The 27,908-nt window shown below is 43.4% G+C and overlaps 2 protein-coding genes across 5 annotated transcripts in view; one reads left to right on the forward strand and one right to left on the reverse strand.

The window, feature by feature from the left end:
* CPSF2 (cleavage and polyadenylation specific factor 2) overlaps positions 1-5,324 on the reverse strand; it is a 188,865-nt gene extending 183,541 nt beyond the window's left edge. The window contains exon 1 of one of the 2 annotated variants that reach the window (XM_069208202.1): positions 5,161-5,324. The gene's annotated coding sequence lies outside the window, so the exon portion shown is untranslated. The remainder of the gene's footprint in view (positions 1-5,160) is intronic. The other variant, XM_069208203.1, reaches the window with a different exon arrangement.
* Positions 5,325-5,765: 441 nt separating this feature from the next.
* Positions 5,766-27,908, forward strand: NDUFB1 (NADH:ubiquinone oxidoreductase subunit B1). Of its 3 annotated transcripts, none has more exons than XM_069208206.1 (3): positions 5,766-5,856; positions 24,514-24,658; positions 27,732-27,908. In XM_069208206.1, the coding sequence occupies exons 2-3, from the start codon at positions 24,519-24,521 to the stop codon at positions 27,766-27,768; spliced, it is 177 nt and encodes a 58-aa protein (XP_069064307.1). In that variant the 5' UTR covers positions 5,766-5,856; positions 24,514-24,518; the 3' UTR covers positions 27,769-27,908. The 3 variants fall into 3 exon arrangements, with proteins under 3 accessions (XP_069064307.1, XP_069064305.1, XP_069064306.1); XM_069208204.1 differs by lacking the exon at positions 5,766-5,856 and adding an exon at positions 6,150-6,299; XM_069208205.1 differs by lacking the exon at positions 5,766-5,856 and adding an exon at positions 6,159-6,304.

Raw genomic sequence — 27,908 nt, forward strand, 5'->3', positions numbered from 1 at the left:
ACTGAAAACTTTTCATTTTTGAAATGCATTCCATTTTCTTTTAGAGAAAAGAGACTGCATTTAAAATACAAAAAGCTTTATTTAAAAAAGTTGTCACCGACATGGTGGTCTGCTGGCCCCAGCAAGCCACTATCCCTGTGAATGCTAGCCATTTTCAATGGGCTGCATGAATATTAATGAGGCAGGTCCCTGGTGATGCATTTGGGGATACATATAATACTTTGCACATCACCAAGTAATGGGTTCAGATTTGTTTTTATCCCATTAAAATACTGTTTTCACCAGACAGCAGAACAAAAAATTGACTTTCACAACTGCTGAAATATATTTTGAAATGTTTGTACTGTTGACTTTTTTTTTATATGTGGTGTGGGTTTGTACAGCAGGTTAGACCGTTCATCTTACTAAATCCTGGAACGCTTCAGTCAGAATGAAAATTAATTTTAAGAGACAAACTGACTTTTGACATTTGTCTCTGACCACAGAGAAAATGTCACATGATAACAACAAGATTTAAAGGAATCTTTATTGCTCCTTCCCTTTCCGACTGAACAGAACACCTGTTCTTTGTAAATTCCCCAGAAGGGGTGAGTAGGTCCTAAAAATAGCTCGACCTGATAAAATATAACTTGACATAGCGAGTCGGCGAGTAGATTTTTCGAGGCCTGTCTCAGTTAGCCAGGTCAATAGAGATTCCAAAAGGAGAAAGGGGTTAATGACAATGTCTCACAGGGTCAAGTTCTCCTGTTTGAAGGTATGTACCTTCGGTATCTTTGGAAACTCATCCCTTTTGGATTTTCTTAACCTCTACACGGCTCCGTCATTTTCCATCTCACCAAACATTTTAGCTGAATCTCATATGAAGAAACCATTTAGCTGCATATGCAGATTTGTAATCCCTTCAGTTTGATGGATACACTAGCTCAATGTATCACCACAATTGAGGACCAGATGAAATCCAGTAAGTTTCCGTGTAACATCACAAAGAAAGAACAAAAATGGTCTTATTCAACTATGAAGGTGGGTTTCATATCTGGAATGTTTTCCCGTTCTCTTGTGCAGAGACCTGTCTGTAGCATCAGATGATTAAACTTGACCTCGTCATGAAATCTAACATGCCTTGGACAAACAAAATTCCTGTGATTGTGAAAAGTTCGTATTGCAAAGCATTCCCATTAAAAGGTTGTTATGGAGGTGGACCTGCCATCCTTTCTTGGCTGGTTACTAGGTTCCTTGCAAACTCCTGAGAAGCTCACAGGTGGTTGTCCTTCTGTTGCGTGGTTTGAATAAAAGAGCCAATAGCTCTCAGCACAGGCTCCTTATAAACAGTAGAACTTAAAGCAGCATTTCGAGTGACTAAATACCTCAACAAATGCCTTTGTGCATCTTTCATGTAAGTGAACACTAGCATCCCAACTACTTTCTCACATTCTCTTGATCAACCCATGGTCACGCTTTGCTGTCTCCTACAGGTCCCATCTGTGCTGTTGCTTGAGGTACCTGGTGGCATTCCATGTTCAGCTGTAAATGATATATGATATACATCAAAGCAAAAACTGTATTTTAAGGATCAGGTACACATGAAGAAATTGTCGCTATGTCTGCATCTGAGTACAGAGAGGCCCACAAGACTTCAGGGTCACAGGTTCTGGTTAAGGTTAAAGGGCAAGTGATACTTGCATGAACATGATGATGGTCTTGCCTGCAGAAAAATGGCCACAAGAGAACCACGAGTCAAATGTGATTCAGCAAAACCCATCTACCTAGAATAGCTGCAATGATCTGGAGCATAGAAAAATGCTTTTTAGATCAAGAGTACAGAGAAGTCTGCAAGCGCCAAGAATTGTCAGAGACTGTGAATTGAATGTGTGTATCGTTCACGAGATAAAATTGGCCTATAAAAAAAACATAAGACGAAATATCCAAGGAGGCACGAGGATAAGCATAGGGGGGTAGGATTGAGACCAACAAAAATGTAGGTAGGATCCATTAACGATCCCCTTCTGGATCATTGGATACGTCATGATCAGTGCAGGTGTGAACATGTATAAAGCTTAAAATCACACTAGTCCAGGATTCAAAGTTGATCAGCATACTCAAACACTCAGGTAGGACCACTATTTGCACTTTTCATGAAAACCAACATAATCATCAGACTAATGGCCTGACAATTCGCTCAGCCCTAATAATTGGTGCACAAACACCATCACTCAGCCTTCCTCATTGTAAATAGCCCAGTGAATTGACCATCCTGGTCAAGGGACCTCAAAATGCATGCAGAAACCTTCACCCAAGTATTTAATTCCATCAATATCACTCCAGGATCACAACAGATATAATCCATCCCAGATGTTCTGGAAAATACTGACCAGAATCCAGATTAGTAAATCCGCCTCATCTTGCACAAAGGGAGATCAACAATTGGTTCAACAACGGTTTTCTCATAGTGAACTACTATTAAAAAAATCCCTTGAAAGGAAGTGGAGTAAATCGAAAGTTTGCTAGGAGCAAACTGCATCCAACATTTAAAAGCATTGCATTATTATTTATCTCCCTCCTAAAAAATCTTGGGCTCATGCTTAACTTCAGACAAACGTTAGGCATCTTTTCGGCAACCAAAGCTTTAGAAACTTTTGATTAATGTGTAATTCTTTCTTACTTAGAGCTGACAAAGATTAACAATCGAGCCTCTGCTCTTGCCGCAGTATGTAAACCACACTCAAAGTAATCATGGATGTCACAAGTATGCCTTAATCATGCTGCAAATGTCTGGAGCGGCCTAGTGCCTGCCAAAGTGTGGAGTTTTCCATCTTTGTATTGCAGGCTAAACGCTTTCCACTGGTTCAGTATGAATAATTCCAAGACCGAGATCATTGCTTAAGAGTATTATTGACCTAGGCAAGATCAACAAAGCTTGCCATGACTATTAGGCACCCGTCTGTCTACCTTACTCTCATTTTAACATCCGACCAGATGACTAAGGTCTGCACCGAAAAACATGCTAGCCATTTGAAGTATATTTTTTGCAGTAGCTTCCTCCATTATCCAGTGCTCTACTGCTCAGTGTTTGCCTTGCTCCAGACTGCATGAAATTATTGGTGTCTAAGACACCTGCCGAGTTGTACAAACAGTTCCTTAAACTTGCACTGGAACCCTATGCCCATTACTTTCCGACAACAGGACTCTTAAGCAGCTTTTCAGTATCATGAAATACAAATAAATAGGGTTCCTATGAAAGCATTGGTGCTCCTCCTCTATCAAGTGCTCACTGCAACAGACACACGTACAGGGATTGCCAGCATGTATTCTATTTGCATAACTGCCCTCTCCCCTTGGCCCTGTAAGCCTACCAGGGCTCTTGCCCCTAAAAAAACTAATTTGATGAATAGTGCAGGTTCCCATGTGCTCTTGATGTATGCAGAGAGTCCTGTGCTCCTGCAGGCATGTAAACAAAACTCTTGATCTAGTTCAACTACATGGTAGTACGGAATTCTGAATCCCACATGGCTCCATGGTACACATTGCCACCTTAGCTCCTAGGGCCAACAGGACCTCGCATACAGCCATCGCAAGGGCTCGCAAGACTTTGCACAGCTTCCTAGCTCCTACAGGATTAACGCTCCCAAAAACTGCAGAATCGTTTTTTTTCTTTTGGCTCCTCTACCCATATCGCTTCTGATGCCTGCAGAAGCTTACAATTCTAAGGGCTCCTGGTTGCCTCGATTCTGTGTCCCTACAGTGTGCAATCAAGTTCCAGGTCTTCTACGCATCACACGTGCTTCAAATCCTTCCAGAACATTCCCCTCTCTGTTCCCTAACACGGCCTTCGCATTGATCGGACAATACAGTTTTCAGTCCAGGATCTTATTGTCCTCCTCGTGCCTGTGGGGATTCTTACTCTACCGGCCTTCATGCCCACTTGGTCTTCGAAAGCATTTGTGCTTCTTTTCCCTGAACATCCTTCTATATTTCTGAATGATGCACCCCCGTGCACCTAGCCAATGGATGATATTACTGTTGCTAAGTGTCCCTGCATGTTCTCTTTGTGCCCACTACTTTCAGTGCCTCCTTTAATTTGTGTTTCTTATTCACCAACCCTTGTAAACCTCAATTCTTGATTCCTCTAGAGTCTGCTTGCGCACTGGCTTCCTCTCAGGGCCTCAATGCCTCCTAGGTGCATAAGGCCCTTGATCATATTAATTTCACTTAGTTATAAAACACTGCAGAGCTCCCAGGCTCATGGCTCCTAGAAAGCACATATATTTTCTAGGATTCTACAGATATGTCTTGGGCGTGCAGTGCACTGCCTCAATATTTCCCAAGTTTAGTCAACAAATCCACTCATCAGTACTCCTGAACCATACATGGTCTGTGCTAAAGCCCCACGATCCTTTCCATGCTCCTGGGGAGATCCTGATTCGTACAGGGACCCCCTTATATCTCGGAATCCTTACTGGGCCCAGACGTTGCGGACCCTTGCAGCAGACAAATTGCCCACTGGCCCCTAGAAGTTGCTCATGGTTTTTTATTATAGGATTGCCTGGAACCTCTGGTCTCCATTCATCTTCCTTAAGTTCTGATGCGTCCCACTCTTTGCTAAGGCACTTGAAGTATCACTGTCTCTTAGTCACTGCGGTGTTTTCTTGACTGCTACCCCCACCACCCCAATATATCACCTTTTGAAGCATTTCTTATATATCCTGTTACAGCAATATCCACTGCAGGGTCCCTATCTACCTTACACATTGGCGCCTCGAGTCCCTGCAATAACTAAATGCCTCCCTGTCAAAATAAGCCTCCCTTACTGATGGTCCCAGCGCCACCCATAGTGGGGTGGATCGCTCTTGGATCATCAATGGCTTCTTTGCGTTGCGGCCCTTGAGTGGCCCTCTTGATTCCTTCCCCTGGCTCCTGCAAAGCATTTTCCCCCACTCCTGGCCAGTGAAGATCCTTTAGGGCTCTCATTCAAAATGATGAGGGACCTTCTTGGTTGAAGGACCCTACAGACATCTCCTCCCCTTGACCTCAACAGGTCGGTCCCACCTTCCCCTTATTCAAAAGGGGAAAAGCGCCCTTCACTCCTTAGCACGTTAATGGGGTGGACCTATTTTCCCGAGTGCCCGCTGGCACTCTAACCATGGTCTACCACCTCGCACATACCTGCGCCTAGGGGGCTGCTAGGAGCCCTCCCCTTCCCATGAAGGTAGGGGTCGCTGCTAGCACTCAGAGGGCGCCGAGCTCATGGCTCTCACTCTCCCTGGGCTTCACAATCAGCATACTGAAACCCCTTCAGCCACCATCATGGATGAGGGCTAGAAGCGAAAGGCTACCGGAAGAGGCGGTCGATGCCAAATACACGGTGTTGAGATGCTGGTTAACGAAGTCGCCATCTTTGAATAACTAAATACATTCTTCTTAAGTTGGCTTAAGAAGATAGGGGAAAAAAATATATATATATTTTAACATTTGACATATTATCGATCAAACTGTAAATTATTTACTAGAAAGTAGTAACTTCATAACTAAGAATGCATTTATTTAGAGTCATAGTAGAAAATAAAATGTTAGGCATGAAATTCTAAATAATTGTGGTACATTCTGGCGCTGCTACTCAAAAACACTGTATTTAAATAGTAAGTGGACTGTTAAAATGTTTTTCAAACGTAGTAATATTTTTGCGGAACTTGTAAACGCACATTACACCATTTTAATGGCAGAAGTCTCACTTTAAAGATGGCCGCTACATTCACCCGAACGGCGCAAGGCATACCAAGTTTTGCCCTCTGCATGCAACATAAACGACAACTCACTAAAGCGGGTAGCGGGAGACAGAACAATTGGAAGGAAACAATTTCGGTATACATTATGCGCGCCTTGTTTTTTACGTGCTACATATAATGTGTATGAAGAAATTATTCACAACAGGACAGAACTATTTGTCAAATTCGAACAACTGTAGCTAGCATTCAAACTTTAGCTAAAATGCGTTTTTCAATTCCCAAATTGTCGAATTTTAAAAACAAAAACTATGCAATATTGTTTACTTAAAACATTTGCAAAAAGCAAGACACCTTTGATTAGTGCCTTAGATTTATTTTAACTCGGACATCATTCCAAGGATTGCAAAATGACCATTTTATCATTAAAAGATGGCTGCTTCCTTGCCACTCACAATCACCTGCCCGTCTTCATTTGTTTTACTCAGTTACCCTGCGCGGAGCGCTTTGCGCCGGTGTCCTCTCGCAACTGTCCTAGCGCAACTGTCCTAGCACTGGGCCTCCTCCTGCGGCTGAAGGGAGGTAAGGTTAGTGGGTTGATAGTTTCTTATTTAAGGTTCCGTCATTTGAGACTGGAAGGAGCTGCTGCCTTTACTCTTCACATTGCTCGGTTTAATAAGTCGGAAGGTGTAGGTCATCCATGAAGCGACCTCAAACTTCAATACTGGGATGGCCCTTTCGTAATTGCTATGGACCACGTTAGGAACGGAATATGTTGTAATTCTGTGAACCGAGTAATTGCTTACATTTAGTGGAGAGAGAGTAGGATGCATCTAAGTTGTACCCGCTCGTATGGTCTTAATGTTGAAACAATTTCTTGTGTTTACACGGGCTGGATTGTCTAAGGCAGGCAGGGATTCTGATGTTGTCGTCTTTGGCTGTCAGATTCCTTCTGGTAGCGGTGTGGTTTTGAAACTGTGGCGGTAGCCCCATTACTCCATATTCATTTTGAATTTTTAAACCGCTTTTTTTTTGTTTACTTATTGTCACTTTGTCACAGGTGAAGTTGGTTCACATGGTCAGCATTGTGATGGGCCACGGATAGTGGTCAAAAGGGTTTGCAGAAATGTCAGCAAGTTTCTTGATCAGTGGGTTTTCCTTTAGATCCAATCCTTTGTAGAATTTCTCGTTGAGTTTGCGGAGATGGCTGTCCAACATCTCAGTGCCTAAATCTCTTTGGAGGTTAGCTGTCTTCCCTCCCCCCCCCCCTCCCCCCCCTCCGAAGCAAGGAGCACCTGCTGCTATATGTAAGGCCTTGTTCTGTAGTGTCTGCAGAGCCTTCCGATACTCCGGCTTGAAACCGCTCCACACTGGTGAAGCATATGTCATAGTTTGTTGAATAATAGCATTTATTGGGCACACCTTGCTCCGCATAAGCATCGACTTAGTTCTCAGAAGAGGGTACAATGCAGCCAGTTTGGTTGATGCTTTCTGGAATGTCTTCTCAATGTGTTTTTTTTCCAGCTGAGTTTGGAGTCAAGTGTCACTCTCAGGTATGAGTTGCTGTTTTCCCACTTTATCAGCTCTCCCTTTGAGGCAAATTCGTGGATGATTCTCGATTTGCTTTCTGGTGAACAATTTTGTTGTGGTTTTGCTTGTGTTGAGATTTATTTGCCAGTCGCTGTACCATCCAGAGATTTTGCTGAGCGATGCTTCAAGATTCTTAGCCCCTTTCTTTTCGCTAAAAGTTTGTGAGATTACTTCAAAATCATCAGCATAGTGAGCAAGATCTGTTTTCTTTAAGTCCTTGGGAATATCAATTGTGTACGTAGGTTTACCTTTTATATGGGTAATAAAATTAATGGAGGACCCAACCCCCGCCTCCCTAGTTGCAAGGGTGGAGAAACACCAGTATCAAAATTTGCATCAGTGGCTCTGCCCATTCCATCTAACTCCCCCCGCAACTCCCACAGATTCGCGAGGTGGCATCTAGTCATAAACCTTTCTAAAAGTAATTGAGAAGAGTGACAGTAACTGCAAAATCATGGCAGATACCACCCCTTAGTCTCACAAATTATGTTTCAGACCCTTCCCCCAATACATGACTAAAACGCATCTGTCTTGGTTATGGATGACACTCTACACTTCCTTTTGCATGGAGATTTATGCTGGGAGCACATCAGGACTGTAAATGTCTTCTTCCAGCCACAATCACGCATTCATTTACATTCTTGCCACGAGCTGCAGGGGAGCTCATCAAATGACTCACACTTGCCTTAGTCAGTCAACTTTGTCTTTTCCTAATGGGATCGTCAATATCTCCACATTATGCTGTGATCCATTGTGACACTTGTTACCAAGATTCACCTTCACTTGAATGATCTTTCTGTTTATGGAAACTTTGAGGATCCTCTTTGCCAAACAATGAATGCAGATACCAGTTGGCTGAAGCCACCAAACTCTACACAACCATATCACGCGCCAACAGAATTAGCCACCTTTACATTGTCCTAAGCTGGATGTTTGGTGCTAACTTCAGACCCAACCCCACAAAGCAGAATTAACTTTTGTCCTAAACAACTCAACAGTTCCACACATCCAGCTTTGGCCAGAAATTGTTCTTATGCAATACCTCCTTGAGCAAAATCACAGCACTTCTATGGCAGCAATCACCAATACTTTATTTAGAATACGAATCTTAAATCTTAAAGGGCAGACAGTTTATTTGCAACTGTGAACAAAGTCTTCAATCATAAAAAAAAATCAACTTTCAAGCTACCACTCGAGTCCTACACCCCACCCCCCAGATTGTCAGGTATCTAGTCATCGGTATTCTTGACATCACTCAGTTCATAAGCAATGCCCCACTCCATGCCATAGCAAGAGATCTCAATAGGATTTTCACTTGGGCATATGCTGAAAGCCAAAATCTTTGTCTTGCTTGTTCACATTGAGGCAGTCAACGCACAGCTCTGTGATGAAGATAATTCTGATTTATTAAAATTTGTGACTTTTATGAACATTTTTGCTTTGAAACGAAAATGCTGCACCTTTTTCAAACCATATTATCCTGTGCTTGGCTAAACTAAACCTAAACTACATCTTGAATTCTAACACAGCCAGGATGCCTACTTTTATTCCCCTTTCATTACATGCAGCAAAATGTGCACTGTTTTACTGCTCTGTGTTGGTGTGCTGTTCTCAAAGAAATCCAGAGAAACCCTTTTGCTACTTTCAGGGCTTTTTCTTGCTTGTGTTATTGTAGGCCTACTCACGAGTTGAGACTGTCATTATTTTGAGTGTACACAAATGTGAACTGATTCATCCAATGGTATTAGGTCAAAAGGGGTTCTTTTGATATTCATTTTGGGGATGGTGTTTGGATGGTGCTGGAAGATGCTGTATTTTATTTTATATTTTGATTTGTCAATCTGTGAAATGATGTATGACCCACTTATGCTAGCAATGCATTTTTCACTATGGATTTCTCTTTGAAAAAGGTCCTTTTTTAGGTCTTGCCTAGGCAGCGCGTGTGCGCTCTCTCCTCGAGACATAATGTACCGTCCATCTTTTTATTGGTTCCTTTTGCTGGCCTTCGTAGATGTCTGCTTTTGTTTGGTGAATATGCTTAGTAGTCCCTACTTTTGTACTCTCCCATGAAGACTGCCCCAGTTACATGTCCTTACTCTTCATGTTTTTTATTACATTTTGTGCGCACTAATGTTTTTTTTTTTTTTGTGTGTGTGTGTGATTTTTCATAGTTTTTTTGCTGTATGTGGTTGATTTGGGGCATTTCTTCTTGCCGTTGAGCACGATTTGGAAGCGTCTTTAATCACTTCAATTTCGTAGTTTGGTGAATTCCCTCCATACCTCTCTGCCTCCAAATGACAGAGGGCTGTTGGCTTTTGAGATATTTGAGCGCTTTCATCCGGGAGACAGACAGAACACCGTGGAATGTGTATGACTTGTGACAGCTCCTCTTTGCCTTTAAGCGGAATTTGGATGTGGCTGTTTGTGCTTATTTTCGTCCTTGCCTCTGAATGACAAAAGGGTCTTGGCCGATGCGTTTTGTTGATGTTGTTATTTTTATTTTTTATTTTTTAAATAATGCCTTATTTCTTTGTGTTGCTAGTGGCTGTTTGTGCTTTCTTTCCTCACTGTTATACATTCCCTCTAGACCTCCCTGCTTCTAAATGAGACAGAGCTTTTGGCTATGCATTTTCTTAATGTATAATTTTTGGGAAAATAATGCCTTTTTATGTGCTTTTGACCACTCCTTAGTACTAGCTGTTCACATTTCCTTTCCTCCCCATGGCTCGGTATAGCACTTTCTTTAAGCTAACAAACAGAAAACCACGGAACATGTATGATTACTGGCAGCTTCTCTTTCCCTTTGGTTTTAAGTTGGATTTGTACTACGACTTGGCTGATATATTACAAGAAGCCCCTGCCTTTGCATATCGCTTTTGCTAGGCCGAAACACGGAATTCCGCAGATTAAATATGATCCTGTTGCTTTCTTGAAACAGTGTGGAAGTGTCTTTTTATTGGTGCATTTAATAGGTTTCACAAATAAATCTACATGAAAAAAGTTGGTGTGCAGGGACCTACTTTGTGCCACGTGAAGAAGACAGTATTTTTTTTGCTAAAAATATTTCCTTTTGTTTAGTTAGGATTGTGAAAGTTTATTTAAGTAAATAACGGAGTGTGCTGGTACATTGAGTGTAGATGTACCAGACGGACGCTACATTGTAGCAGTTGTTTTTTACCAGTAGCACAGCACCACCTCAGCACCACTGTAGCACCAACTCAGCATCACTCAACACCACCTAAGCACCAGTACAGCACCACCTCAGCATCACTAAGCACCAAAGCAGCATCACTAAGCACTACCTCAGCGTCACTCAGCATATCTTAGCATCACCTCACCGTCACTAAGCGCCACTTAAGTACCATTCAGCATCAACTCCACACCAGCACACCACCACCTTAGCACCACCTCAGCATCACTAAGCACCACCTCCAATATGCTCTCGGAATATGGCATCTATTCATTCTCCCCTAGTGTCCGTCCGTTGCTTACATTATAATTTAAATACTGTTTCCAAAACTTAATCCTCCCGTTACTTATATTCCCCCCAACAAACAACAAAACGATAACAAATAAGCATAACAACAGGAAGAAAGAAGTTGCCACTTGTGCAAGGACAAAAATATAGAAAACATTTTTATAATAAATATTTTTTTGATAAGGTCGGTCAGTTCTACACAATATCTTCTTGGTGATTTAAAAGTAACAGAAATGCTTTTACACTTTTTTATTATAACTTATCACCATGCTGCACAGCAGAATCAATACTGTACAACTTAGTTTACAAACATTGGCAATACCAAGGTCCCAAAGGCGAGACCTATTGGCTCTGTCAATGCTTGTTGGATGTGAGCCAGATTGTGAATTACCCAACTTTAGAGAGCAGACCTATGTTAGTCTTTCTCTTGCTTAGGACTTAAAAATGTGTTACCTGGAAGCCTTAATTTCTTCTAGTATTTGATTGAGCCTTACTTATGCTAATTTCCTATGCTGAGTCACTATGCATTTGATTATTATTTTTCCTTTCTGTAATGCACTTTAATTAATTTATAAACCTTCATGGTTTTGACCTTTAAAGAAGGCTTCAAGTTTAAATACTTTTTATGTGTTATCTGTAGGGACACATTGCCCCTTACAATTTGAGGTTAACACCTTCTCTAGTCTGGCATAGGCACTTTATCTTAGATAATCAAATAAGATAGTGTCAATGTCTGTTTCAGCTGCTGGAAATATTTCAGTACATATAACTGAAACTTAGTGCGAGCATGCGTCAGCATGAGAAAGCTGTTGTCCTTTAATGCTCATCATTGGAAACTAGTGGTCTAGCCACTGAAATATAAGGCGAGTTTGAGGATTTAAAAAAACACCCATTAATGATGTACCTATTATGAGATAGACTAAAGCAGAAGTGGGAACAAGAAATGGGTCACCTGGAAGAATCTTGAGTGGAAGAAAACTATCTATCCTAGACGGGTAACATTACACAGTTAATTCAAACGGGTTACAATTACAATACGAGCGCTTATTACACAAGAGTGCAAATGAAAACATTTTAAAGAATACTTACTAATTTATGTCTTAGGGAAAGTGGGTGAGTAGGCACATTCTAGCATGTCACTTTAACCATGCCCGGAGTCCAAGAGTTTTGGAGGCAAATAGAAGGTAAATTAGAACATAGTTCGACTTTAAGTGTAACCCTGCCCCTCGACCAATGCACTGGAAAGATAGGAGGAATTGATTCCCATTAAACATGAGAAAATCTTGTGGGATATAGGACTAGTGGTGGCAAGACAGCACTGTGCCAGATTATGATAGAGAAGTAAAGCCTACAGTTTCTAATTTGATTTTGAATGTGGATTGGTGTACAGTACAAGAGCAGAGAGGTAAGAGTATATTAGTATAGGCTGCCCTCGCACAGTTGAAAACGTATGGAATTCATCAAGAGAACATTTTGGTGTTATCTAACCGTACTTTGATGTCAAGCCATCACATTTATAAATGAATATGTGTTAACCTAATAAATCTAAGATAACAAGTGTAGAATATAAATATTGAATATGTGTTACTGTCAAACGAATGATGAAATGGGGCCTCTTGATCCACAGTCAGTGTGGAGGGGAAAACATACTTGGTCTGTCTTTCTTTAAGACAGCAACAGTTTTATTCTGTATCATTTGTTCTGGAAAAAAAATCCCATTGCAAAAAAAATATTTTCCTAACCAATAATTTATGTCTGCTCTCTACCTGAGCCCTTTTTTTTTTGTCCCATTTCTCCTACCCCTCCAATCAAGATGCTTGTGCACTGGTGGTTTCAGGGCTATGAGGCAGCTCTCCACGTGCATGGAATTCCTAAAAGAGATTGGGGGTGGGCCTGTGGAATTACTTTGCAGCAGAAGGGAGGGACACATTGTTAGCACCAGGAACAGCTAGTGAGCTCACCTACTCTAACATGAAGGGTGCTTTTATCACTAGGTATGGCCTGACACCACAAATGTACAGAAAGAAATTCAGGGAGAGTAGGAAACTTGATTCATTTTGCAGAGCACTGGATGGGTGGGTGAAGGGCAGTGAGGTAACAGATTTCCAGGGGCGGTACTATTTGTTTGTATGGGAGCACTTGTCTAATCTGTGTTTTCCAGAGCTGCACCAGCACTTGATTGACAGCAGATATACTGAACTCAGGAAGCTTGCTCAGGAGGTGGACCGTTGGGTGAGTACCAGGGTCCACCAGAAGTTGTATGGGGGAGACTTCGCAGAGGGTGGGCAGGGTCCTCAACATAAGGAGGGGGTGGCAAGGATAAAAGTAAGAAGTTCTCTAAAGGGCCCCAAACTAGTTTCCAGAGCAAATATTCCCAGCCCCCTGTTAAGAAGAAGAGTTGGTTCTCTTCAGTAAAGCCTGCAGGCGAGGGACCCATCAAATGCTTTGCCTGTGGTCAGGAAGAGCACATCAGAGGCAGTCCCAAGTGTCATAAGTGGGCACAGCCCCCCACCAGTCGGCAGACACTTGGGGTGGCCAGTGTAGCATTTGGGGAGAAGCTGGCCCCAGTTAGTGGTAAAGGGCCAGCTGAGCTAACCCTAGTCTCCCTGGTGATGGTGAGGTGGTCCAGAGAACTCTCATGGTTGATAATACAAAGATGTACAGGCAGTGGGTGACCATCAATGGGCGGTAGGTGGAAGCTTTTAGAGATACAGGAGCTGGTATGACAATAGTCCGCTGTCATCTGGTGTCTCAAGAGCAGTTAATCCCTAATGTGGTCCACCATGTTGCTGAGCCTGGGACAGCGCGTGTGCTGGGGGTACCCTAGTGTTTCAGAGCCTTTCTACTGGGTCTGGCTCATGATGTGCCACTGACAGGTCACCTGGGGCAGAGCAAGACCTTTGACAGACTTGTCATCCACTTTTATGTGCCCCAAATGATAAAGAACTCAGATGCATTCTGCTGGACTTGTCAGACTTGCCAGGCAAGTGTCAAATCTGGGAAGAGGTGCAAGGCTGCTCTTCAACCCTTTCCTGTTGTGAGCACCCCTTTCTGAGTGGATGGGCATTGACATTGTGGGGCCTCTGGATCTCAAGACAGCCATGGGCAAGAGGTTTATCCTGGTCTTGGTGGACCATGCCACCCGGTACCTGGAGGGTGGCATGCTATCCCCCTGAGGACAGTGTACCTGCGCCCACAGAGGCCAGGTCACTTATGGGGATCTTTACCCGTGTGGATTTCCCCAAGGAGGTGGTATCTGACTGGGGTACCAACTTCATGTCACTGTACATGAAGGCCATGTGGAAGACGTGTGGTGTAACATACAAGTTCTCCATGCCTTACAACTCCAAAAGCAATGGGTTGCTTTAGCGATTCAACCGTACCCTGATGGGCATGTTTATGGGTCTTTCTAAACCCATGAGGCATAAGTGGGATATCTTTTTACCATGCCTGTTGTTTGCTTACAGGGAGTGCCACAAAAGGGGGTTGGCTTCAGCCCTTTTTAACTTCTGTATGGGCACCCTGTGAGACTGCCTCTCAGTTTGGTGAAGGAGGGCTGGGAGCAAGATGCCCAAGAAGCCCCCCAGAATGCATTTAGTTACATGCTGGTGTTCAGGAACCAGACAGCCCATGTCCGGAACCTAGACAAAGAGAATCTAAAAGCGAGCCAGTAAGACTTGAAACATTGGTATGACCAGAATACCACTCTGGTTAAGTTTCAGAATGGCCAGAAATCGTGGATGATGACCCCAGTAGAGCCCCGTGGTCTCCAAGACCGTTAATCTGGACCATTTGAGGTGAAGGAGTGCACAACTATTGTCACCAACTTGGTGGACATGCCGACTCCTAGGAACCCTTTGATGGTTCTGCAAGTGAACCGTTTCAAACCACACTTTGAGAGATCTGAGTTGATCATGCTCTAGTCACAGATGATGGGGTGGAAGAGGAGAATTAACCTCTCCTTGAACTCATGTCTTCCAAAGAGCAGACTCAGTGGAAGTTGTAAACCTCTTCCCTATTCTGACCCTAGATCCGCAGAGGGACTGTCTCCAGTTGCTGGGACAGTTTGCCTCCCTCTTCTCACTTACCCCTGGGGTCACCCACTGGTGCACCCATAACATTGTTACTGGGGACAGCCTACCTGTTATGCACAAGTGTTACAGGTTAACTGACAGAGTGAGAAAAAGCATCAAGGAGGAAGTCTCTAAAATGCTGGATTTAGGGGTGAATGAGCACTCTAGCGGTCCGTGGTCCTGGTCCTAGTCAAATTCTACTGCAGTGCTGTAGAATCCTAGCATTCACACCTTCTGGCGTGTTTGACCTATGTGCATCTGACTGCACGGACATTTTGATGGCATATAGCACATCAGTACTATTGCAGTTTGTGTCATGCCTACGGGAGTAGTTCACAGACCATGTGGTAGAACCCAAAGTTCACTACACGCCATCTAGGACCGGAGGGAGACACCACAGGGAGCATGCGATATAGTCTGAGTGTTGTCAAGTATGTTTGTGAAGGTTGTTAAATTGAGTGAAAGGGAAACAAGAGTTCTCAGATACCTCTTTAACCTGTTGTAATGCCCAGGCCCAAATTTTGTCCGTCAGCCATTGCGGGATGTCTATGGTCCATCTGGTCCTAGCCCCGTCCAGTGCTTCCACTGGGATGGAGTTCAAGGCAACACAAAGTAACAATATTGCTTAACTCGCCCTGTCATGTGTCAGGAGTGCATGCAGCACAGGGGCCTGTGGGGGGGGTTCTACCATGTCTGGCCCCTAGGCAGCATGGATCGCATGCTGTGTCACGTGGTAGGTAAAGAGCTGCACTGCTGGCAGTTCATAAGTGTCTACGGTGTCTTGTAGGGACGTAAGTGTGCCATCAGTGTAACAATCTCTGAGGCAGCCTATACCCGCTGCTTTCCAGAGTGTCATGTCAAATTGGCAGGCATGTACTAAAACTCCAAAAGTAGCCACACCGGTAGTAATGGAGAGTATGGTGGTCCTTATTGATGCACAGTCCTCTGTCAGCTTAAGCGGGCCACCTTCCTTGGTGCGTCTCATTTCGGGGGTGGACTTTGGGGGCCGAAAGAAAAGTATAGATTGGGGTCGTCCCAAGTATTTTGCACACTGTCACCCATTCAGGATAGGCGGTATGCCTCAGCCATTGCAGTTTTGCTGCTGCATAATACAATTCGTAATTGGGGACTCCCAGACCTCCTCCTGTTAGTGGACTTGGTTGTTTGGAGAGTGCCACTCTTCGTGTATTTGGGCCCCACATCAGCCCTGTCAAAATACCATGCAATTCCTGGAAAACACTCTTAGGTAAGCAAATCGGTAACACAGTGAAGAAGTAGAGGAGGTGAGGTAGTGTTAGCATCCTGGCAATTGCTACACGCCCCAGTAGAGATAATGGTAGAGAGCCCCAAAAGGGAAGGGACTTGCAGATCAAGTCCATCACCTTATGTATGTTACCCTCTTTGAGGTTGGCATCAGTATGGTAGATCTGGACACCCAGGTAATTAATAGAATCATATAACCACTTTAGGCAAGCTCCTGGTGTGCTCTCCTGGTCTATTTCAGGGACGGGGCAAGGGTAAACAGGTACAACTTGGGCCAGTTCACCTTGAGGCCTGAAAACTTACTGAACTCCTCTAATAACGTCATCAGGGCAGGGAGGGAGGTGGTAAGATCCCGCAAAAAGACCAGTGCATCATCTGCATATAATGACTGTGCTGTTCACTCTGTGCCTGGATCCCCATCAGTGCGCCCTTGGGCACAGGCTGCAAGCTAGTGGCTCCATGGCAAATATCAGGGGCAACAGAGTGCAGCCCTGTTTTGTGCCCATCTGGATAACCAAGCTCTCAGATCAGTTGCTACTTCGGAACATGAGCCTTTGAGTTTTTGTGAAGTGTGCAAATTCACACAAGATACTCTGGTCCCATGCCCATTCTCTCCAACGTAGCCGTCAGATATTCCCAGCTGAGGGTTTCAATGCTTTTTCATTATCCAGCGATACCAGCGTTTTGGTCAGAGCTGTTGTTGGATTGGCCCATATTAGGGGTAGTAGCCAACGAATGTTTAGAAGGTATTTTGCCCTGGGATAAACCCAGAAGGGTGGCAATCACAGGGAGAAGCCTGTTTGCGTTATGTGATATGATCGGACACCCAGAGAGTCACGACCTGGTTTAGATAAGACCACGATCAACGCCTCACGGAGCAAGTCCGGAGGTTGGTCGAGCGTCCGTGCTTCATTGAACATGTCCAGGAGATATTGAGAGAGGTGAGCACTAAAGATGATGTGGTCAGTAGGCTGTCAGTGCCTGGGATTTTGTTCCGGGTTATCTGTGCAATGGCCACTCCCATTTCCTATAATTAGTGGAGCGCTTCCAGTTCGGCTAGTTGTAGCGGATCTATCTGAGATAGCGGAAGATTCTGAAGGAATCCCCCATGTGACCAAAGAGAGGTAACACACCAGCTGTGTATAAGGTTTGGCAGTAGTCCCAGAATGCGTTATTAATGTCCACTTGGGCGTTAAGCATTGTGCCATCTCTCAGTTTGATGGCACATATCGGCATCCTCAGCTGATCTTCCGTAACTAGCCAAGCCAGTAACCTGCCCTCCGGGTCTCCCTTAGCATGGAGAAGCTCAGTCTGCCATTTATAGTCGTGCTTTCCTAACCTTGCCACAGGCTCCCTGTATTTGAACTTCAGACATCAGAGGCGTTTGACATGTACGGTCTGTTGAACCACTTACTCCTTGAGGCGATGCAGTTCTTGTTCTGTTGTCAATAGTTCATCAGTTAGGACCTGGTAAACCCCCCCCATGTGGTGGAAATACACTTTCCCCATATGTCCACGTTGTGGGTGTCCCACTTCACAGCTTTGGACTGGGTGGTGTCCTTTGGTTTCCTGGAAGTGGGTGTCATCCAGTGCTTCTGTTTAAAGCCGCCAAGTCGACATGGCTGGGTGTTTTCCCCACCGGAGCATCAACAGTAGTGGGCAATAGTCCGTAACAGTGCAGGCCAGATATCCATGTTAATAATGTGTATATCCAGGGGTGCATTGCAGATGAAAAGTCCATTCTGGGGTGTATCCCATGCCCAGGAAAATAGTATGAGAATTCAGCCATGCACATTCCATGTTATCACGCTATAGTTCAGCATAGAAGTGTGAGTCGCTGTAACCATGACAAAAGGTATTAGGTGAGGTCTGGTACATATGTCCCAACCCATATCCTCATGCAGTGCCTCCTGTGTGTCCCAGACATGTCTGTATGCCTGATGTCTGTCTAGACCTTTGTTGAAGAAAGAATGTATGAGACTTCATTCCCTGATTAAAAAGTGAGAACATACACCTCCCATCCATCCCAGGTCAGAAGGGCCATGTGCCCCCAGCCAAAACTGCCCATCCAACTGTAGCAAACACAACTGTAAACTAAAGAAACCATGTCCTGTCTGCAGTGCACGTGGGGCACGATATTCTGTGTAGTAGTGGTTTCCAGCGATTGGAGGTGGGAAATGAACGCCACATCAGATGACCAATCACCCTGCCATAGTCAGCCGCACGACAGCAGGAGGTCAGCGTTGTGGGGACAGGACAAGCTATCCACTACTTGGCACGAAAATCATCAATGTTGACAAAATATTATCCACCGATCTTGGAGTCAGTTGTGGGCCCCGAAAGGGCTCCACACTTGAGGTCTTAGAGTGTCCAGTGTCCGAGTCAGTCCCTGAGGTGTGGTCCAGATGCAATCCATCTTAGGAATCCTGACTATGGTGTAGCAACACTGCTTGTGTCAGTTCCAGTGCCAACTGTTCCCGGGTTGGATGGCCTCCTGCTCCCCGTGCCACTGCCAGGGGGTCAGCCAGTCTCTCATGTGTGGATCGTCAGTAATTTTGGATGTTAGTCCTTTCACATTCAGCCATGTCCATACATCTTCTGAGAAGGAGAAGTAAGATATCTCATCATCGACTACCTTGAGTTTTGCGAGATATAGCATTGCATATTTCAAGTTGGACTCACGGAGTCGCTGTTTGACTGCCATGTAAGAGGTACGAAGCCATTGGACCTCTGCGGTAAAGTCTGGGTAAGCAGTGATGGTGTGGTTCTCTGAATACCAAGGGCCTTTTGTCCTGAACAGTTGTAGTATCAGGTCCCTATCTAAAGATAAGAAATACGCCAATAACAGATTGCGGACAAGCTCCTAGAAGAGGATGTTGCCCTGCTATGCAATGTGCGTGCTCCACTGAGAACAATTTCGGTACCTTGCCTTTCCAAAACGGTGTTCACCAGCCAGGTCTCAAGAAAGAGTTCCAATCTCAGTCCTTCGGAACATTCAGGAAACTCCAAAAAGCAGATGTTATTGGATCACGAGTGGCCCTCACATCTTCCACCCATCTTTGAAGAGAGGCCACCTCTGCCCGTAAGTCCTTCATTTGTGTCTGGCGTTCAACCAGTGTAGTGTGCATAAATGTCAGTAGGGTTTCTGCGGCATTCACCCTCTCTGTCAGCTTCTGATGGTCTGTTCGAAGGAGGTTCACATCCAGCGACACAGCATCAGTCTTGGTTTCTAAAGTTGTCTTGATGTCCAGTATAGCATGTAGGATCTTTTCTTACTGGATTGAGTGCTGCCGCAGAGTGGATTCCAGACGGGCCAGATTGCCACTGTTGGGTTCAGAGACGGCAGATAGCGCAGTGTCGCCAACTGGGGCAGAGGTCAGGCCTTTGATAGGCTTGGGCTTCACCGACATGACTGGCCCAAAGGTTCAGGGCTGAGTAATGCTGCAAGTTTTCTTCCCCCATGGACTGCCGGCTGTTCCTGGTGCTCTGGGCCAGGCTCCTCACTCGCCCCAAACAGTGGTTGTGAGCTATGTAGAAAGGCCTTAGGAAGTGAACCAAGATGACCTAATCAGAAGTCAATTTCACTCAGGTTGATAGAAGTACTAATGTCATAGGTGCGGGGGGTGTCATAGGCTCAGACAGAGAGCAAGCGTAGGGCCTCTGGCTTCCCCAGCACTTGAAACATGCAGTGGGCCCAGGTTTGTAATCACGGCATTCAGAGGGGCTCCACAAGAAGAGCAGTCAAAGGTTCACATGCCAGATCTGGCAACCCTGTCCTTCCTGCACCGGCCCAAGGGCCCCTGCTACAGGATACATTCTTGTTGACTCACCAGGCAGCAGCTCCCCTCAAGCCTCCATCTTGCTCCACCGGGACAACGGCATTCGTCTCCTCGATCCAGGACCGGTTTCAAGCACAAGAGGTCTATATCCCAGGTTGTATTCCCTGGCATCAATGTTCAGGCAGCAGTGTTCAGGAAGGGAGAGGGTGTCTGCTCAGGCCAGGTTGTACCCGCAGCTGGCACTCAGTGCACCCCACAGTCATGCCCTCCATATGAGTGGGCAGCAGATGGCCGCTCAGCAGTGTCCAGGAAAGAAGCACAGTCCAGCACGCAGTGGGCCACAGATAGTGGGGAGGGGTCCTGTAGCACTCACCACCTTGCACTGGTTCCCCTCCCCTGTATTAGGCATGCTTTGCAGGCCCTCCTCACCATCTCTGGCGTCAAGCAAAAACACCACACCCATAAACCCCATAATAGTCTTGTCAGCCCTTAGCTGCATAGCTGCTGGTCATGTAGCGTCCAGTATTCACTGGTTGGGTGTGCACATAGGACCGCAAAGCACTTCCCTTATCGGTCATCGCCCTAGTGCGGGTCCTGAAGAGTGGGATTTCACTTCCGTCGTCCCCCGCTCAGCTGAGTACTCGCTGCCACACATGGTTGGGGGCCCTCTCGTGGGTTCGCAATTACCAACCGTCGCTGCCTGTCAGTGTGGCTCCTCACAGCCACTTGGGCTAGCGCTGCTCCTTTTGCCTTCCAGCACCCCCACGAGGGTGGCTCAAGTACTCATGCTACCTAGCCCCTCAGTAACGCTTTGCGATGCCGCCCAGCATAAATGACGCTGCCAGCGGCGTAGTCGTCACCGCAACCCGCGGGCTCCCATGTGCCGCTCTAGAACAGGAGTCAGATGTCAGCAGTAACCGCTTACGAGAGCCGCAGTGAGCAATATCAGTCATCCCAGGCTCAGGTGCCACAAGATGTTGCAGGATTTGGGAAGGCCCCAGTGCAGCTCGTTAGAGCACGTCCGGTCTTGCCTCTATCTTGGCCACACCCCTACACTGTTCCCTACATTCTCTTACCAGGGATTTACATTTCATAAAAATAATCTGTTCTTGAATCTGAAATATGACCAATGAATTGAACATGAATTAATTGATTTGAAGAGCAAAACCTCATAGAGATGAGTTTTGTCAACAATATGTTAGGCTGCTTGTTCAAGGCATGCAAGTTTATTTTTTACAATAAATGAATATTACCTCCTAAAATGTGTTTTCCTGAATACAAGGACAGCAAGTTTTATTGTTTATTTTGTCCTCGGCACAAGTAGGCCCAACCCCATGCAGCACAAATCCTTTGGCTGCCAGTCTACAGTAACACATTATGGATCAGGGTAGTTCATCGTCTGCAGTTAAGGAAATATTTGTGTCCATGTGCTAATTCTGTTTAAAATTGTATTTGTTATTCTTTAATGCAAATCCTTTATTATTAGGGTGAGCAATTTAAGGAAATATTGTTAGCTCGGACTGCATTACTTACGGAGGTTCCAGCATAACAACGTATACACGTTTACAAAGTTTAACAATATGATACTATGTATAATGCTGCCAGAATGCTCTATGATTAGATGCAAGTATTTGCATAAGTGTGAAAGTAAGACTGATGATTATTTGCTTTCAAATGTTCACAAACAAATGCAGCTAAGAAAAAAAAAGTTAGCTAAATTACTGTGAAATCTTAGGTACCATTTCTTTGAAGCATCTTTTAGTAAAATGAGCCAGCAATATTCATAGTGGAAAATCAGTTTAACCAGTTTCAACAAGATTACGGAAAACATGACAATAAACAAGCATTGGCAAAACCAACAGGTCCGACATTGGTGACCAGCCGTTTGGTTTTGTCAGTGCATATCTTGTTATAACATGTTTTTTGTAAAACATTATTGTTTTTGGAGCTGCCCTGCCCTCACCCTTACGACAAACATCGGCAAATAGCAAAAACATATGGTGGTCCCAAAAAGCACACTTTGCCACAGTAGTTCCTGGCACTGAGCAATACCTTGTCTGCTGGTACGCTAATAGTGAAAGAAAAGAATGCTGTCACAGTGAAGCCAGCCGATAGGGAGTTAAAACTTTAATAATTACAAAAGGTCTTGGTGAACGCCAGACCAAATGAGATGCCCAATTCAAAGAAAGTAACAAAAGTGCACCCATGGTATATGTCCTTGCAAAAGTGTAGATTTATGGCTTTCATGAATTCAGAATAATGTATGGAAGTAGGACAGGAAATTGTACTCCTAGAAAATATTTGTGGACTCCATGTGAGAATGAGCAAATATGCATGTGTAGATTTGCTGGTTAGAAAAGCTGTTGAGAGTTTCCAAGTTAACCATCCTTCCAACCACTTTTTTCATACCCAGCAATACTTTTTACTTCTGCCATTGTCAAAGAGTACATCTCCAACCTTTCTCAACATGGGAAAAGAGTAGAGAAGGGCTTGTGAAAACCCCTAAAACATACAGATTAGTTGGTCTGCACAGACTCAAAAGGGTACTCCAACTCTGGAACTATTGCTTACTGCTAACTCCCGTCCCAGTGTACACATATACGGAAAAGTGGCAAAATAAGGTAACTGCTAGTATTCTAACCTCACTATATTATGGACACAGGCATAATCAGAGAGACCATTATCAGAGCGCTTATATTTTGAGAATGCTGTCATTATTTGTCGCCGTAGTACATGGCACCAAAGGAACAAGTGGAGTTTGTTGCAGGACAAGTAGGTTTATGAAGCAACCTGTCCCATGGGCAAGTAGATATTGTATTAAAATCCACACCCCTGTATTCTATTTGATAGTTTTATGAAAACATTGCCGCTCCTTTTGATTTTGACTGAAAGCTTGTGGGAGTATTTGGCATTATGGTTTGAAGTAATAAAATATGCAGAATTTTGATTTTGAATTAGTAACATAAATGTTCAGTTACAATATTCTAAAATAAAACCATTTTCTCTGTAAATCATGAAACATTTGAAAACTATGAAACATGTAAAAATACCTCAAAATAAAAAATCCCATACCCACACATGGTAAATAAAGGAAACATAAAACGCTAACCAATTTCCAAAACTGTGAAATTTTTATGATAAATCGACTATACCAATTACATTATGTTCAAATTTAAATGTGATAATTAGTACAAATCTGGGTCCAGAGGCTACACCCAACCAACCCACTATTATATTACATTAATAACAGGAGTTAATTGTAAAAGAATTGTACGATCCTTTGCACCGGAACTACTATTCATCTTGCAGATGGCATTAGCCTGTAAAGACCCTGATGAGTTCTTCCTTACAAGGCCTTCACACTAGGGACTAGACCAAGCCTAAGCCTTAGCATGAATGTCAATTCGCCAAAATGCTAGGGTTAGCGGAAGTGACATCACGACCTTTGACCTTCAATTGCATATATACACACACACACACGCATGCATTCTTACACATACACTCGTTTACATACTCTCACACATAAAGCATGCATACAACTTACATGTAAAATCACTTTTCTTCCTTAGCTCAGCTGCCAGGGAAGGCTATATTCCAGCTAATTGTACTTTATTTGTTAAATCACTAATGGAACATTGTTCACTATTAGTGTAACAACAATAGTAAAAGAAAACAGAGCGCAGCCCCAACCGACGTCCATGAGGAGGAGCTGCTTCTGTGTTTCTGGCACTGATTTTGCCACTTCTGTGGCCCCGGGGCGCAATGACAGTGTCAGAGGTCGCAAAGGGCAAGCCAGGGGTTGCAGCAGCGACCCCTAAATGACGTCCATGAGCATGGGCGTCCATAGTAATAAATTAAATCGACCTTTAAATCACAATTATGTTTCCTCAGTTGATGTTTTAGCAAATGTGCGTCATCCGAGTTCAAACCTTAATTGAGAACAGAGTGGAAATCTAGGTTTGGGGGTTATTAAGTTTGGCATGTAAAGAGGAGGACAGTGGAATAAAGCTGCATAAGTAGCATGGAAGTGCCCAAGACTTCTGCTGCTGTGATAATAAACTTTGTATGGACACCAAAACATTTCTGTAACTACCACAGAGCTTATTTAATACTCGAAAGTGTGTGCACATAGCAATTTGGACGCTGAACCCAGGGTGGGCAAGGGGGGGTGCTGTGATGTACCACGTTGAAAGGCCTCCCTACCCTACAGCTGCCAGCACCTGTAATAATGATGCTTGTAGCTGGGGCAATAAAGCCCACCAACACGACTACCAAAGCCTAATCCCCCACTCAATAAAGCTGAAACCGGGAACCCCTCTCTCCTTCTTGCTCATCCCCCCCTATGTTCTCTTTATTTTTGTTGAACCCAATTTCCTTTACCCTTTTTACCAGACGGGCGAAATGTCTTGAAATGTTATCTGTTTGCATGTTTTCAGTATCGCTTTAACATCAATCGGGTCTCCAAATACTTAGATATGTAATTTCCCCGTGACTAATTGGACATATGAGATGATTTAATTGAACTACTTATAAAATGTATTATATGCAGTGCCAAATTTTTAAAGTGTTATATTTGTTTTTTCACTTTTTGTGATTTTCTAAACTTTTTTTAGCCACAATGGTGAACATGTTCAGCTTTGTACGTGATCATTGGGTCAATGTACTTGTCCCTCTGGGATTTGTGATTGGATGGTACTGGGATCGAAAGAATGACGAACAGTTGACAGCATTTCGCAACAAGAGTGTGTTATTCAGGAGGTGAGTTGAGGTGCATCCTCGTTTATCCACACAATCTTCCCACGTCAAAAATGTTAGATAACTACCCATGCAGTGACTTTGTACTGGGATGCGTTTAATTCAAATATTTGTAAGCACAGCATTTGCATGCCATTTAGACATCGTCCAGATCTGAATTGATGGAGTGTGGCTAGTTGTTTATATTCTCCAAACTGAAGTATTGTATAGTAAAAAGTGAATGAAAAAACGGATTTCTTAAAAATAAAAAGTCCTTTGATGCTAACAAAAGCAGTATAATTCATACCATAGACCAGTGGTTCCCAACCTTTTGACTTCTGTGGACCCCCACTTTATCATTACTGAAACCCAGGGACCCCCACTGAATCATTATTGGAATCCGGGGACCCCCAGCTGAGTCATTACTGAAAGCTGGGGACCTAATTCATTAATATTTTTTAATTTTCTAAGCAGTCGCGGACCCCCTGAGAGGGCTTTGCGGACCACTAGGGGTCCCCGGACCACAGATTGGGAACCACTGCCATAGACCAACCAGTTCAATGTGCTTCAAGCCATCTTAATCGTTTCCAACAAAACGTGTTCATTTTTGGGAGGTATTTTTAGATTTCAAATGTTGGTAACTATATTTTTGAGTCTCATTGGTAATGACTTTCTTATCTATGGAATCAGCATCTTTGGCTACAGTCTTTTTGTAAGGCCGAGTGTTAAATGCTACAGATAGGCTTTGCTCTAAGATGCATCAAACAAATCAGCCTACTTGGAGTAGGGTTCTTGCTAGGCCCAATCAGCTTGCAGACATTTACACTTAACCACCAGGTCAGAGACACATAACCACCAGATTAGAGATGTACGTGGAGGATAAGTGGATCCAGCTGGAAAAAGCAATAGGGTTATTTAAATTCTTACTATCCGTTATAGGACTAAACCCGATGTTTAGATGCCATAAACTGGAATCCCTTCCCCATTCAACTTGAGGAAGAGGATAATATTATCAAAATTTAAGAAGGTTTTCGATTAGTGAATCGCCTTTGGTATATAATGTATGTAACATGCTTATATTCATCCGTCTTATCTGCCCATTGTTTCTATGTGCAGCAGAAAGTGAAAGTACATAATTGACCTACAAAGTCTTGTGTGCTGGAAGTATACGTGCTTCATCTAAAAGCTTAGCACACATTCATGTCATTAGAATTACAAATTTTATTTGAACAACTGGAGGAGTTTTGAACGCATGTCTGTAGAAAATCAAGGTGTGTATCTTGTCATACATTATAAGTTGTTTTTAGTCCCAATGTAACTGGCCCTTTTTATGACCACTCATTTTTATTTTGAAAGTTGATTTTTTAAAGTGGCAAGTTTAATTAGCACAGTCATGTGACTTGCCACCCGCCACATTCTGGAATAGCTTGAAACGTTATTGTAGAAAGAAAAAGTGGATGGGTGGGTTAAATTTAGGGTATCTCTGGTGTGAAGCAAAATGAAGGTGCTATGTTGAATGTGAATAGGACAACTTGAAAGGCAAGGATATATATATATATATATATATATATATATATATATATATATATATATATATATATATATATATATAGTTATCCCTGCTGTGGCCACACCGGTATAATGCAGTTACTTTTTGACCCCTGTAGACTGAGGAATTACCATCGTAAAACCACACAGAATTCCCTATATTGTTGGGTTTAACACATACATTTACCACCTCCTCCGAGCAGGTGGTAAATGTATGTGGGGACCTCTGTGGGGTGAGTGCGAAGGTAGGTGTGAGGAGTAGGAGAGGGAAGGGCAAGGGTGGCCTCACAGTCGGAAGCATCAAATGCGCGCGCCTGACAGAAATAAAATCAGAGGTGAGACCTGGCTTCTTCTGCTGTAGTCAAAGCCCCTTACTATTTAACTGGATGGAATTACTGCCTCGAAAAAATTGGTTCTTGTATTTCAACACCCGGGAAAACCAGGTGCGGGAACACAAGCCCATTCATGATGAGGTGGAATTTCGTACTGTGATTCTGCATACCTAATTTATAATCAGAGCAATATGGTACGTTTTGGAGATCTACCGTCCTGTGGTATCTGTCATACCTCATTTGTCCATGTAAACTGCACAGTTGAGCTAATCTAACCGTCTATGTCTTTGTTTCCAAGCAGTATATTAATTTTATCTTTACATTTTGTTCTACCCTGTGGCATACTTAATTTTCCATAGTGACGGCTTGCACACAAAAGGGAGCAGTGGCCTATGATTATAAACACATGAGATTCTTATATGCAGTTGTACCTGTTACCAATGAACAGAAAAATGATTTGCCTAGTGAGACATTATGGTGGTTGAATAACACCATAATAGTGACTTTTGGTTAAGAGCTGCAACGCAGGAGTATTTCAGGATCAACGTGGGGCAAGGGGAAAAAACTTAGTACAAATTAACACCACAGAGAGCGCCGCTTTTAATTCCTTCTGCTAGCAGGGAGCTTTTTGGGAACTGCATGATTTCTTGCATTGAAACAATATATTAACAGGTGTTTTGAAATAATAGTTTATTTTGATCTTGATTAGAACTACCACATATTCAAAAAGTTCCGTATTAGCAGCCATGTCAATTTCTGGGTCCCCCAAAACTGCTGAACCACCACTGAGAAGCTTAGCAGTTCTATCTAGTTGATAGTTCTGAAGATGGAGCACAGTTTTCAACCATACGCACTTGCAAGACAATCCACAAGGGATGTCGGAAGCCATGCAGAAGTTACATGGAAGTAGCACTGGTTCATTAAGCAAGAAAGACACAGACTAAGATCATTGGCAGTGAAGGAGATCAGCGTGGTTCCCTTTTATGTTTTTCAAAATATTATGCACTTTTTCTTCTTACATATGTTTAAACTTTTTATAAGTACATTTGATACTTCCATTTTAAATTTGCAATGATTTTTAACTTACCGTACAATAAACATCTGTCTTATGATACTATGCAGTATAGGTTAACGCTATAGTAAGATAATTGTTGGAATACATATGGATAGTGACCACTTAGTTTGCATATCTCAATTATCTGCTTTGTTTCTTGCAGGGAATTGAAGCCAGGGGAAGAAGTTACGTGGAAATGAATTCTACAATATAGAAGGACTTCTATGTTCCATTACATATTTTGGTGTATCATCTTGCCCTCGCTGTTTCATCTGCTTTTTGATTTGGTGAAGAGCTTGAAACGGATGTATGTAAACATTAAATGACAGCTAATCCATAA

Source organism: Pleurodeles waltl, chromosome 9 (genome assembly GCF_031143425.1).
Source record: "Pleurodeles waltl isolate 20211129_DDA chromosome 9, aPleWal1.hap1.20221129, whole genome shotgun sequence".
NCBI lineage: Eukaryota > Metazoa > Chordata > Amphibia > Caudata > Salamandridae > Pleurodeles > Pleurodeles waltl.

Excerpts from the sequence above, each read along its gene's own strand:
- NDUFB1 (XM_069208206.1), top strand. The coding sequence starts at position 24,519 with ATGGTGAACATGTTCAGCTTTGTACGTGATCATTGGGTCAATGTACTT. Across the intron at positions 24,659-27,731 it reads AAGAGTGTGTTATTCAGGAG|GGAATTGAAGCCAGGGGAAG; the intron begins GTGAGTTGAGGT and ends TGTTTCTTGCAG.